Source organism: Rhinolophus ferrumequinum, chromosome 25 (assembly GCF_004115265.2).
Source record: "Rhinolophus ferrumequinum isolate MPI-CBG mRhiFer1 chromosome 25, mRhiFer1_v1.p, whole genome shotgun sequence".
Taxonomy (NCBI): Eukaryota; Metazoa; Chordata; class Mammalia; order Chiroptera; family Rhinolophidae; genus Rhinolophus; species Rhinolophus ferrumequinum.
In genome coordinates, this window is record NC_046308.1 from 6407092 (window position 1) to 6421652 (window position 14561).

The 14561-nt window shown below is 47.7% G+C and overlaps 1 protein-coding gene across 5 annotated transcripts in view; it reads left to right on the forward strand.

The window, feature by feature from the left end:
• Nucleotides 1-14561, forward strand: part of CCDC63 (coiled-coil domain containing 63) — a 55398-nt gene that overhangs the window by 39294 nt on the left and 1543 nt on the right. For all 5 annotated transcript variants that reach the window (XM_033097961.1, XM_033097960.1, XM_033097962.1 and 2 more), the window contains 6 exons: nt 1367-1548; nt 2342-2523; nt 3231-3451; nt 8855-8929; nt 10887-11079; nt 13600-13803. In XM_033097961.1, the coding sequence (XP_032953852.1) occupies nt 1367-1548; nt 2342-2523; nt 3231-3451; nt 8855-8929; nt 10887-11079; nt 13600-13803 (1057 nt within the window). The remainder of the gene's footprint in view (nt 1-1366; nt 1549-2341; nt 2524-3230; nt 3452-8854; nt 8930-10886; nt 11080-13599; nt 13804-14561) is intronic.

The following is a 14561-nucleotide window of genomic DNA, read 5'->3' on the forward strand; positions in this document are numbered from 1 at the left end:
TCCAAACCTATCTTTAGGACACTTGTCTGTCCATCTCTCCTCTGCGTGGACTTCATTCTTGGGTGGCCCCCAATGTGAAGAACACCAGCAGAAAGGGAGCATAGAGTTCAATCACAAGTCCCAGGGTTCCCATTGGGGCAGCTTGGGTCACCTGCCCATGTCTGAGCCAATCACTGTGATCCAAAGAATGGAATACATGGACTTGAGTCACATGACTACCCTTGGACTGTCCCACCCCCCAAGTTGGAGAGGGCAGCCCTAACTATGTCTGAGAGTCAGGGAGAAGTGATTCTCCTAGAAGAGCAAAAAGAAAGGGAGAAGGAATGCTGGGGAGGTACAAACACATTCCAGTCGGGCTTGTGAAATTGCAGCGCCCAGGATGTGAGCCAGCTGAGAAGGAAAGTGAATTGATTTGGAGGGCAGCCTATCATTACACAAAAGCTCTTAGCTTTGCCAAAACTCTGACCACCAGGCTTTAACCAGGCGTGGCTGAAACGAATTTTATCTGATCTCTGTCTGCCTCCTCCAGTCGCCTGGAAGCTGCCTGAGGGCAGGGCAGTGTCTGTCTAATATCCCTGTATAGTGATTTGCAGCCATGCCTCAGAACGGCTAGGATGCATGTTCCTGGGTCCCCTCCACCGTCATTGAATTAGAACCTCTCGGGCTTGGACAGGTATCTGCACTATTATTAACAACCCCAGTGCGGCTGAAGATCCCCTCGGTTAAGAATCGTTAACGCTTGCACAGTGGGAAGCTCAGAGTAGGTGCTCGGGGAGCCTCTGTTGATTAAATGAAGGAATTAATACATGCATGCATGATTTAATGATGCCGTGCCTGTAGAGGTTGGCCTTTTTGTTAGAGGTCTATTCAGATTTCCTATTTCTTCCTGAGTCAATTCAGTAGTTCCTTGCTTCTTTAAGCTCTACAAAGTACAGGATAGTCCCCGTCACAGAGAATCATCCACCCCAAAACGTCAGCAGTGCTGGGTTTGAGAAGCCCTGCTCTAAAACAGACCCATCCCAACTTTTTTCATGTCGTCAACTTGTTGAAGAGGCCAGGTCAGTTGTCCTGTAGAAAGTTCTCCTTTGTGGATTTGGCTGATTCTTCCTCATAGTGTCATTTAGCTTCTTCCCTCTCCCCTGTAGTTAATGAAAACTAGAAGTTAGGTATAAAAGTAGCTGAGAAATTTGAAATCCAGGAAAAGTAACTTGCCAAAGCCCACGGAGCCAGTTGGTAGCCAACTCAAACCTCTCAGCCAGCACTCAAAACCCCTGTTCTGTGGGCCTGGGGTGGGGTGGCTGCCTTCTGGAAGGTTATCTCATGCCCCAGGAATGAGACCTGTCTTGAAGCACAGCCCTCCCCACAGGTCTCCTTACAGTTTCACACGTTGCTGACTACTAATGCTAAACTCCGGAAGGAGATTGAGGACCTCCGGTACGAGAAGGCTGCTTATGACAACGTCTCCCAGCAGCTCCATCGGCGCCTGTCAGTGCAGAAGAGAACCATGAATGTGGCCATTGAACAGTCTTCTCAGGCCTATGAGCAGAGGTGGGCTGAGGGAGAGACCCTGGGGCAAAAGTGTCCTTTAACCCCCTGCTGAGCACCTAACTTCCTGGTCTGGGCCACCACCGCTCCCTGTGCTTATGTGTTGAGGAACCTTAAATCATCACCATAATAACCCTGAGCACCGAGTGTGTGCCAAGCACGATGCTAGGTGCCCTGGGTAGTATTTCAACCCTCACAACTGCCCGAGGAGTTATATCCCCATTTTACAGATCAGGAAGTGGCGGCTTGGAGATGCCAACATACTTACCTGAGATCCAGGTAAATGGAGCTGAGATTCAAGTCTCTATGCTGTACCGTCTCCTCCAGGCGCCCCTGCCTACAGTCCTAGGGGTGTCTCTCAGTCTGGCCTATCCCCCGGCTTCACACAGGGACAAGAGGCATACAGTTTAGCTGTGAAGGGCACAGGTTTTGGAGTTAGCGAGATCTGGGTTTAAACCCCGGCGCTATCACTACCACATTATTGTAGGACCTCTTTGGGTGGTAGTGAGGATTACATAATATGTGTGTAAGGGGGTGGCTGGGACATAGTAATCGACAGACAAGTGGCAACGATGGTGATGGTGGTGATGATGATCGAAAAGTCATTTCCTAGGGGTGGTCCAGAGCTAGTAGCTCCTGTCATTCAGGTAAGGAGGGTTGTTCCTCCACACCCAGAAACCTCCATGACTAAAAGAAGTGATGGTCATTGGCATAAAGTCCCCGAGGACTGGTAGGGGAGAGGGGAGGAGAAGGGAGGATCCTCAGGACACGCAGGCTCTCTGTCCCCTTCGCCCAGACTGCAGGCCGTGGCTCGAATGGCTGCCATGAAGGATCGCGAGAAGAAGGATATCTCCCAGTTCAACATGGAGATCAGAGAGCTGGAGCGCGTCTACGACCACGAGACCAAGCTCAAATCCTTCCTGCTCGTCAAGCTGAACAGTCGTCAGGAGTTGGAGGAGCAGGCTAAGAAGGAAGAAGGTGCACACTCCCGAGGGTAGAGGGGACCGTGCTGCCAAGCTTCAGCTTCACCCTGACGACACTGATGAGCCACACACGTGAAGGGGTCGTCTGGCCCGATGTACCTAGAAAGATCCTTCTGATTGCCACGTGGGGGCCAAATTAGAGAGCTGAGACTGGGATTAGGAGAGCTGGGGCTATTGCAGCTATCCAGGCTGGAGACAGTGAGGCTTGGAGAACTTTCTTGGTTCTCATTCCACGAATTTGCCAAATTCGGAGCCTGTCTAAGGCCCTCTGTCCCCAGAGTTTTCTTGACCTTTATCCTGCTCAAGTGTCACCACCTTCGAGAGGACTTCCCTGGCCACCTAGCTCCCCCATCACAGCCCCCGATGGGTCTCCCCCAACGCCAAGGCCACAATGATAATTATTGGATTTCTTTTTCTGTTGACTTGGATATCTCTTTTTCTTTTTTCTTTTTGTCTTATTCCTCCACTAAAATCTCCATGGGGTAGAGATTTTGTACCCAGAGAGCCCAGCACGGTGTCTGGCACATAGTAGGTGCTCAATTAGATATTTGTGAAGCAACTAAGGAGTGACGCTCTGGCCCTATCTCCTGGGAACGTCTAGCCTTCTCCCCAAAGCAGGATAATAGAAACCCAGAGCACACCTCTCTAACTAGCACTGCTCTGAGCGGCTGCCTTTTCAGACTCGCTGGTTTTTCTTTTTAGCTCTCAAGGCAAAGAAGCCCAAGGCGAAGAGCAAGGAGGAGAGTTTTGAGAGCTACGAGGTGGCCCACCTCCGGCTGCTGAAGCTGACAGAGAACGGGGACCTGAATCAGCTCATTGAGGACTTTCTGGCCAAGGAGGAGAAGAACTTTGCTCGCTTCACCTATGTCACGGAGCTCAACAATGACATGGAGATGATGCAGAAGATGACGCAGAAAATCCAGGTCAGGGCCTGGGACACCCCCCCTCCCCCGCTCCCACAGCAGGCTTCCCCAAAGCGGGTTCCTTGGAACACTGCTCTGCAGCAGAAAATGGTCCCAAGATCAAGTCAGTTTGGGAAACGCTGTATTTCCCCCATTGTGCCCCCTGACAGTTTAACCTTTCTGCAATTGGTATTTGTCTTTCAATTGATACACACACTTCATGTGGTCATGTCCCCTCACCCTTAGTGACACGGATAATCTATGGCATGTTTTTTTATCATCCAGGGTTCAGTAAACTATACATGGCTAAATGTGGCCTGTTTTTGTACAGCCCATGGGTGAAGAATGGTTTTTTACATTTTTAAAGGGTTGTAAGAAAAATAAAAAAGAGGACTATGCAAGGCAGACCATCGGTGGCCGGCAAAACCTAAATTCTCTGGCCCTCTTGCTGACCTCTGTTAATCAACGGCTTCACAGAACTGAGAAGGGGTAGTCAGTTCATCTTGGAGGGACCTGAGGTACATGGGCACAGTACAGGCTCTGACGAGTCCTGTGGTACAGAAACCTGTTTGCCTTTGTTGAACCCATAGTTTCCCAAACTTAATTGGCAACCTGGGCTACTTACTCCCCAGAGTATACATAAACAGCCTTTGGAACTGTCTGCACAGGATAGAGTCTAAACTCCTTAGTGTGGCACTCCAGTGTCTTTAAAATTTGGCTTCCGCCTGTCTCTGCAGACTCAGCTGCCGTCGTGACCCCCAAGGCAGCCTCTGCGGCTGAAAGGACCAGCCATCCCCTGCATTTCCCTCTTCTGACGCTTTCCTCGCACTGTTTCCTCCCCTCTGTTTTCACCCCTCTGCTTTTCTTCTGATGAAATGCTACTCATTAGTCCTGTCCTTCCCCAAATGTCACCTCCTGTGGGAATTCATTATTCCTCCCTCGGAGGTCCCTGTGCTCTGTATATATGACACGAGGAGCCACTTCCTTTTGCAATGTCACTGTTTCCTGAACATGGGGTATGTAGGCTAGCTGTGTGCAAGTAGAAAGTAGCTAGATTTTGGTGAAAACAGTTTAATTTACCAGTGATGAATTAATTTTGTTGAGGATTAGGAAAAATATAGCCTGCAGAGCAAACTTGTGACTGATATTATTACTTGGTGTGACAAGTAATATAAACGGTAAATAACGAATGATAAACATAATAAAATTTGGTTGGTTTAAAGAAGACTATTACTAGATAATAATAGATAGTGATAGATAATAATAGTACAAGGGGCATGTGAAAACGGCAGAAATAGAGGCCGTTGTATCAATTAAGGTTGTCACAGGACACAGATGGCATGCCCAAGATTGGTAACTTGTGGTGAGTTTTTTAAAAGGGACTATTTACAAAGTTTAAGGAAATTAAGAAGGGAGAGTGAAGGACCAGCCAGAGAGAGGGCTACAGGATTGGTGAGGGAAGGGAGCAGTTTCTGGAATCAGGAGAAAGGTGTGTGGAGAAGGCTGTCTGTGTCCTTCCTGGAGGGATGTGGCCAAACAAGTGCTCTGCCAAGGGGTGGGCAAGTACCCCTCAACCTCACTCTCCTTCTACCCTCAAGCTGGTGTTTATCCTCGGCTGGGCCCAACCCGAGCCAGAAGGCAAGGAAACCCCTAGCCTGCGGCAGAGGGGGGCAGGAGGAGGGAGGTGGATAGGTTCTGGGAGAACATCCAGTTCAGTGTGGGTGGTAGGGGTGGGGGTGGGGGAGATGAACTTGAATTGCCCTCCATTTCTCTTCCGGAAGGTGATATTCCAGAGGTCTGTCAGACAGTGTGTTCCCTCTGTATTCCTGATGCCCAGGAAGGCCTTGCACACAGCGGGAGGCACCAGGAAATGGGTCCCAGACAGTAATTGACCTTGACCTTCCCATTCACCTTGAGGGTACTCTCCCTCCTTGAGCCACACAGACATTAGGACACATCTGGCATTAGGACAAGTGTGTCTGATGAAAGATGGCCAAATTCCTGCCTTTTCTGGGCCTCAGTCTCCCTGTCTGTAGAATGACATACTTAGACTAGAGCAGTAGTTTCCAAACTTTTATTTAAAAAAATCTATAGAACATTTATGTTTAAATCCAGGTTAGGAGGAAACACCAGTATATAAAACAGATAAAATGGAGTAGTCCTGGATGAAAGGAGGTGGCATAGGGGATTGAAGGGGGTGCTTGGGACCTTACCATTTTGCCTTCTTGTGGCACCTCTGCTCAAACTAGGGTTCAGATTTTTTTAAAAGTTAAAAACAGGATTCTAATATCTGACTTCACCCCTACTTGGAGGGCTGGCGCCAGAGGTCATAAATTGGATGAATGCAGCTTTCATTTTTGTTTTGCTTGGTCGCCACGACCACCAATTTTAAATTTATTAGTTGCCAACATTTAAAAATCAGTATATTCAACATGAAAATCTGGATTTCTGGTTCCTCTCGGAAAATCAGAAAATCACATTCCCCTGGGAAGCTGAGTGCCTCTGCCCCTGTAAACCGGTCTAGCTGGCTGGCCCTCCTTCACCCAGAGGAGCTGGGTTTGCGTTTGCAACCTCCGGTTTAGGCGCTTCGCCACTGCCCTCTGGTGGCCATCTGTAGTATTGCAGGGAAGATCTTTGAAGGCAGAGAGCTCTGAAGGAAGAAAGAAAAGATGGTCTGGGAGTTGGCCGGACCCTGAATCATTTTCCAGGAGGGAGCACCTTACTCGTCCCAGTGGGGTGACAGAGACAGTCCATAGAGAGGGATATGAGAACTCCAGTAGGAAACTGACCTATGCAGGAAATGTTTCCCTAAAAGGATTGACGTAGATCTTTCCCATTTACCATGATGGTTCCTTCTGTCTTACCTACACATCCTGTCTCTGGTGTTAGGACGGGTGTGTATGATGAAGGAGGGGAAGTCCCTGCCCTCTCTTGGCTTCAGTTTCTCACCTGTAGAATGATGTTTGGACCACAAGAGCTTCTGAGCTCCTTTTGAAGTTCAGAAGTGTGCCTTTTGGGGGCTTAAATAAAGCTGTAAATGCCTGTTGAATAAGTCCTGGAAATATTTATTTCCAGTGTGAAGGTTTAATATTTTAAAAATCTTAGAAGCGAAAGATACGCTTTTTATAGAAATTTTGGAAACTACCTAAGGATAGAAAGAATTTTAAAAATCACCCATTATCCCATTGCCTAGAGAAAATTGTTGATATTTTGATCTCTTTCCTTCTGACTTTTTTGGGGGCTGGGTGGGTGATGCTTTTAAAACTTAGTATAGTGATTATCATGTAGTACATATAAGGTTATATATTCTAATGGAAAAAATGTTCTTTTGGTTATTTGTTCTCCCAGTAAGTATTTATTGAGCACCTACTATGTGCCAGACACTGGTCTGGACACTGGTAATGTGGTAGTGAACAAAATGACAAAAAGCCCTGCCTTCATAGAGCTTCTATTCTGGCAGGGAGAAACCGGCAATAAACAGCAAGCCGAATACATACATAAGTTGTAGAGTATATTAGAAAGTGACAAGTGGCATGGATAAAAAGACGAAATAGAGCAGGTTAAGAGGGGTTCTGGAGCCAGGTGAGGGCATGGGCAGCTGAGACGGTAAGATTTGATCAGACTTGTAGGTGAGAGAATAAGCTATGCAGATCTTTGGGGGATGAATATTCCAGGCAGATGAAATAGCCATGCAAAGGTCCTGAGGTAGAAAAGTGCAAGCAGGCTCGGGTGCCTGCAAGGGGGGGAAGGAGAGAGAGAGAGAGAGAGCAAAGAGAGAAAGAGATGAAGGGAGGGGGAGGAGATGAAGTCCGAGGGGAGGCACGTCGTGGAGTTGGGGGAAGCACATTTCCAGAAGAGTTCTTGGTAGTTACTCTGAGTGACAGGAGCCATGGGAGAGTGCGGGACAGAGAAGGAACACCTCTCATTCAACTTATCAATCAACCCCATATGGAACAAAACTAAAAGAGTATAAATAGAAATCCCAAATCAAGAAGAATCCCATCACCTGGGCATAACATTGATTCATCATTTTGGTAGAGTTCCTTCTGGGATTGTTTTTCCTTTAAAGATTGGACGTCCTCGGTTCTTTTAAATATTTTTTTCCAAAATGAAATAATTATTTTTCTGATTGGAAAGGTAATATATATAGGTCTGTGCAAAAATGTAATTCAGAAAAATACAAATCACAAAAAACATCACCACTCAGAGTTGATGTCCATTAATATTTTGGTGACATTGCTTTATGAAAGCAGCGTGCCCTCAAGCCTGTACCTGCACACACACACACACACACACACACACACACACACACACACAGTGCTGGGATCATACTGGACAGTTCGGGCTGTTTTGTCAACTTTTTTCCCCAGCAGTTCATCATAGAGACCTCCCAACATCATCTGTGTTCTTTTTAATGGCTTCTGGGGACCCTGGATGCTCTGTAGTAGAATCATAGGTTGCTTCTTAAAGATGCAGATTCCCTGGGCCCTGCCCCATACCTCCAAACCTAGATTATCTTGAACAGGCCAGGAATCTGCATTTTAACAATCTTTGTATTTGAGACCATTTCCCCCCAGGATGTGAATGTACCATCATTGATTGAACCGACCCCCTATCAGTAGACGTTTAGGTTGTCCCTAACAGGGGCTATTACAAATAATAACAAGATGGGCAGCCTTGAGCTGCCACTTTTGCCCACTTCCTATTATTTCCATGGGACAGTTTCCTGGAGATGGACTTGCTCAGTCAAAAAGTGCATGCCTTTTATATCTGGACACATTGGCTAGCCCAGGGGTTCTCAAATCTGGTCATTGGACCAGCAGCAGCAGCAGCAGCATCTCCTGGGAACTTTCTAGAAATGCATAATCTCAGGCCCCAGCCAGACCTATTGTATCAGAACCTCTTAGAGTGGGGCCCAGCACTCTGTGTTGTCACAAGCTTCCAGCTGATTCTAATTCACGCTAGAGTATGAGAACCCCTGTTCTGGGGCTGCCAGTTCATTGCAGTAGCCGCTAGCTACCTGTGATGATTTAAGTTTAAATTAATTTAAATTATATAAACATTTTAAACTAGCTCCTCAGTGGCACTGGCCACATTTCCATACCCATGTGGCTAGTGGCTGTGGTGCTGGATGTTACAGACAGGGAATGTTGCCACCATCGAAGAAAATTCTATGGACCACACTATTCTGGATATTTCTCCAGAAAAAATGAATCGTCCACCCTTCCCATGCCCTCACTGTTCTTTTAATTAGGAAACATCAGACAAAACCTCCAAGGGTATAAGAGGAGCTCCGGGGTGCTGGGGCTCCTTGGATCAGATCATTTTAAATCCCCAGCAGCTCCCCGAAGCACAGGCTGGTTTTCAGATGTGGCCGGAGAGGAGCGTTCAGTTTTCCTCACGGTCTCATTCTCCCCTGAGCAGAATGAGATCATCCACTTGCGATCCCAGCAGAAATTGTCCCACGATGACAACAGCTCTGTCCTGAGACAGCTGGAGGTAAGACCAGGGTGGGGAGGGAGGGAGGACGGGCTGCGGGAGTTTCTGCTGTCTGTCTGTCTGTCAGGCAGCCTGTCAGCTGGGTCTCAGGAGGAGTAAGATATCAGCCCCATGACACTACAGCCTGAGTCACATCTTGACAGGTCCTGACCCTTTGTCACAGGCAGCCTCTGCTGCAGGTATTGCTGCAGAATTTTGTCCCTATGGCCCTTTCGTCTATTTTAAAGACTCCCCCACTTCAGGGAGTCTAGCCCAAGCCCTTGTGCCTGTACATTCATCCCAGTCTGGCAAATTCCAGACAGATCTCTGCCTTAGTCTTTTCTTCTTTCTCTCCCTTGTCCTGGCTGTGGCCTGTTCCCAATCAATAATAGTCAATACAATAATAGTCACGACAAACCTTTCTTGAGCAATTAGCGTCTACTAGGCACTAGGCTAAATGCTCTGCTTGCACTAGCTCATTTAATCCTCACAACAGGTAGGTGCTGTGATCTTTCCATTTTGCAGATAAGGAAACTGAGGTTCAGAAAGGGAAAGCCACTTGACCAACATCATGGAGCTGGGATACTGTATGAGCTTTGCCTTGTATTTAACTGCTAATAACAGGGACCCCAAATAACAGTGGCCGAAGCAAGATAGAAGTTTATTTACTTTGGAAAGAAGTAAGTCTGGAGATAGGCACTTCGGGGTTGGTCATGATGTCATCAGCGACCCAGACTCCTCCTTTCTGTTTTGCCATCCTTAGTATGTGGCTTACGTTCCCAAGGATACCTCATTGTTGTAGTAGGGCTGCCAGTGGTCCAGCCAGGTAGGAAGAAAGTGGGGGAGGAAAAAAGGCCTTGCTAGCTGAGTCAGCAGCTTAAAAGTTCTTTCCCTGAAGTCTCAGCCAATGACTTCTGTGTTTATACCTCATTGGCCACCCCTATTGCCAGGGGGGTTGGAAATATAACTGTTAGCTGGGGACATTGCCACCCCAAATACAGTCAAGGGCTTGTTATTCAGGTATAAAGGGAGAATGGATAGCACACGTCTGGCAAAGATATGAACTCAGAGAGTTGATTTCAAAGTTCCGTTTTAATCCAGTAGTTCCTGCCCCAGGAACGGTGCTCCTGGGTCATTTACTCTCCCTTCTCTGTGGCTTGTTTCTGTTCTGGGTATGCACCTGGTGAACTATGGTGGTGCCATTCTCCGCTGGGCCACTGGGGGGCAGCAAAGCACATGCTGCCCACTGAGCCTCTGCCGCTCAGAGAGGCCTCCCTGGCATGAGACGTTCCAGGCAGGGCCAATTCCAAGGAGACCCTCCGCACCTGGGCACATTCCTGGGGTCCCACATCCTCGGCATAGGGCCGCCCAGCGTCCAGATGCTTCCTTGGGCTTGGGACTGTTGCTGCTCTGCATCTTGGCGTTTTGAAAGCCTAAAAGGAGGCAGCTTGCGGAAGTTGACCAGGCAACCCCCAAGCATCTTCCCACCTCTGCCCGAAGTCCTTCCATCAGCTTTTTATTCCTTGGGCTTTAACATGACTTCTGGAGGCTTCTTTCCAAATGCAAATACGCGAATCAGGAGAACTTGTCTTAATAGCAGTGGGCTCACAAGGTACTTTCTTAGCTGCTGCTATAGATCTCTTCCATCTGCTCTATTCTTGGAACCTTTCACACACCTTCCATTTCATCACCTCCTGTCCCTCTGGGACAAGTGGTGGGACCAGTCCTTTAACGGGAGGGTTTGGCCTGGGAGTTACACAACCAGGCCCTGGGAGCAAATGCTTGGGTATGACTCTCAGAAAAGCCACTTCCTAGCTGTGTGACTTTGAGAGAGTGATTAAACCTCCCTGAGCCTCAGTTTTCTCACCTGTCAAATTGGGATAATAATCGTTCTCATGTCATAGGGCTGTTACCTCCCCCTTGTTACTAATAATTGCCCAAGTAAAGGGATGGGGTGGGAATTGGGCTGTGCCACCAGGAGAAACTAAAGAAGACCACAGAGGAGGCAGACATGTATGAGAACAGCTACAAGGAGGTGAACAGCACCTTGCAGCAGCTCAGGAGCTCGGTGGAGAACCTGTTGCAGAAGATAAATTGTGACACCACCAAGATCCTGGTGCAGTTAGGGGAGACAGGGAAAATCACCGAGGCCAACCTCCCACAGTACTTTGGTGAGTCCAACTGGGGCCCATTGAAACCATTTCCAGAGCTTTCTGTGATCAGGCAAGAGGGCTTGTTGTTTTGGTGGTATTGAGCCTTGTGATGAAGCATGTGGGTCCTGATGACAGCCTGCCTGGGTTCAAATCCTGGTTCTACTCTTACTGGTTGTGTGACTTTGGGCAGCTTTCTGAACCTCTCTGTGCTTTAGTTTTTTCATCTAAAAAAAAAAAAAAAAGGAGATGTAAACCCAATATCTATCTTACGAAGTTCTTGGAGGAAAACTATATGATCATCTCACTAAATGCAGAAGCATTTGACAAAATTCAACATTCATGATCATGATAAAAACTCTCAACAAACTAGAACGAAACTTTCTTAACCTGTTAAAGGGCATCTACAAAAACACCTACAACGAATCTCATACTTAATGGTGCAAAACTGAATGTTTTCCTTCTAAGATCAGGAATAAGGCAGGGATGTCTGCTCTTGTTCAATGTTGTATTCGTTGTCCTAACCAACGCAACAAGGCAAGAAAAATAAATGAAAGGCATACAGATTGGAAAGGAAGAAATCCAAGTGCTCAGAGTGGCCCCTGGCATGTAGCTAGTGCCTGTCAACTAGAACACATTTCTGGTCAGAGGCCCCGAGCTCAGACTAGAGAGGGAGGGATACACCTGCACAAATCATGACGATTCCGACTGAATGGCTTTCACTGCTCTTAGAATAAAAGCTCAGGTTTCATTGTATTTAATTATATCATCTGTGGTTGGGAGTTCCCCAAGACAGCCCCCCCGCACCACGTTCAGTGGGCCACACAGGATGTGCTTCATTCCCTCAGCAATGAGTTGTGACAACACGTGTGAAATGTTGTCAACCAAGGGAGCTCATCAGAGTCTCCATACCCAGGGTTTTGATTGGGGGCTGATTACTCAGGCACCTGCAGCCTGGTACATAGCCACGTTCAGACTCCCAGGAAGGACAGCAGGTATGTAGCATAAACCACATTTTTTTGTACACAGTTTAGGCACAGTGAGTCACTCTAATCAGTTAATGGAGGTAGGAGCCTTCTTGAAATCCAAGTTCCCTGCTGCCGGTCTAGGGCTCAGCTGGTAAACAGGTCTGTCGTAGGATACCAGTCAGGCCTGCTGCATTAACTTTTTCCTGCCCACAGCCCGTCGGCTTCTGCAGGGCCTGGCCCCTGCTTATACTTCTCACCTCCTCTCGATCTGTTCTCCCTCCTTGCTCACTACCTCCAGTCACTCTGTTCTCCTCTTTATACTTCCAACCCTCCCCTCTACTCACTCCCACCTCAGGGCCTTTGCACAAGCTGTTCCTAGAACACTCGTCCTATGCTCAGAGGCTGCTCATTCTCAGATCTCAGTTTAAATGTCCCCTCTCCATCCCGCCACTGCCCCCTCTGAAGCCGGTCCCTTGCCCCACTGTTATTCCCTCTCATGGCACTTCTCTTATTTAACATTCACCTAAATTGTCTCTGTGTGCAGGAAGTGATCACGATCTGAATCTGTGAGGTTCTTGAGAGCTGAGAGCAAGTTCCAGATGCAAATAGTTTTGGTCTCTGATTTACGGAGAGACTAGCAACAGTACGGGGAGTGTGAGCTTTATTTACTTTTTGAATTATCCAAATCTCGTAGTTGCTGAATTCAGATAATGAGCATCTGGACTGTGAGGGGTACATGGATTTATTAGTCGAATTTGTCTTTCTCTCCATCTCCCCATATACTCTGAAGTCCTTGCATCCTTGTTGTTGTTTTCTTTTTCTTCCATGTACCCATAGCCTCTAGCACAGGTGCCTGGCATGGTAGGCATGGTAGGCATCCAATAATCATTTGCAGAATGGATGAATGAATGAATGAACGACTCCAGTGACTGCATGGGGCTATGACACACAGAACAAAGGGCAGCTCCCCCAAACTCGGCAGGTCAGGGAAACGTTCCTGCAGGTGGCAAGGCATGACTAGAGTCTTAAAACACCTCTGGGGGTTAGTCAAGGAAGCGTGTAGGGAAAGGCATTTTAGTCAGAAGGAACAGTATGAGCAAAGCTCTGGAAGCCTGAGACAGAGTGCACACTGAGGGAAAATCCATAGTTTCAGGCAGGGCTGCCCATGCCTCTCAATTTTTAGTGTTTCTCAACCTTCTTTTCATTATCACCTCCTACGGAGCCTTTTTAGACATTCTTTTCTCAATTGCCCCCTCCTCCTGAAATTTTAATACAGTTGATATACTGTATAGCTGTTTTATATGTCTGTGCTTTATACCTTATAGAGTCAGTTTTTCTTGCCTCTCAAGACTCAAATTTTGCCCTCTTGAGCGTGATACTGTCCCCTCAAGAATGCATGATGTAACCCAGGAGAAAGCCTTGTCGTTATAGTAGCTCATGATCCCCACTTCCTGTCCCTTCCCTTCCTCTCCAGCGAGGGGGCACCACGCTGAGACCCCCCCCCCCGCCCGCCACCCCATACACACAACCAGGTCTCTTGGCAGCCATTTTGGTTCTGCTTGTTTTTTTCCAGCCATCATTGAAAAGAAGACCAACGACCTACTGCTGTTAGAGTCCTACAAGCGGATCCTGGACATGGAAAGGGCAGAGACCGAGACCCTGCCATCCTTCATCAACCCTTTCTGGGGTGGCTCTTTCCTCCTCAAGAGTGCAGAACCCATCAAGGTCAACGCCCCAGTGTTTGGGGCTGAATCCTTCAGTGAAAGGTTGGAGGAAGGTTAGTTCTCTTTCTCCCAGATCTGCGTGGGTCTGTGGGTTGGGGTTCCTAAACCTGTGCCCATGAGGGTCTGCTGTATTGAGCCTCAGTTTCTCTCTCTTTATGAGCCTCATGGGTATGATCTTGGCTGTGGCCACTTGACATGGTTCGCTCAGGGATGCTTTTCCCTACGAGCACAATGGCCCAGCCACAGATCCTGAAGTTTAGTTACCCTGGATAACTTTTTGTAAATCACAACTACTTTGTGAGCATTTAAAATGAATCTTAAAATATCCAAAATTTCTAAATTGGCAAGTTATGGGCTCACAAGATTCTCTGATCCCATCTCTTACCCTCACTGAATGCTCTTGAGTCCCACCCCACCGGTGACCTCCCTGGCCCCACCCCATCTATGTTCTCCCAATCCCATGATTGAAGCACCTGAGGCATAGTTGGTGCCAGAAACCTTAACTGCGGCCCTTCTGGCACTGGCCCATTGATCTTCCTAACTGGGAGGCAGAAGCTCGAGACACTCCCCCTCTCAGGGGGAACCAGCCCTGCTCCCTGAAGGTGGGGATAAAATCGGCCCCACCGGGGTTTTGGGAGGGCAGTTTGAACACCTATGGAAAGCCTGAGAAGTGGACACCCGTTAAACCTGTAAGTTTGCCTGTGGAAATTGGTCCTTCAAGAAAAACTTATTCAAGGGTCTAAGATGAAGGTAGGAGGATGGTCACTGCAGCACGAAACTGGAAACAGCTGAAATGCCCACCCATTAAGAG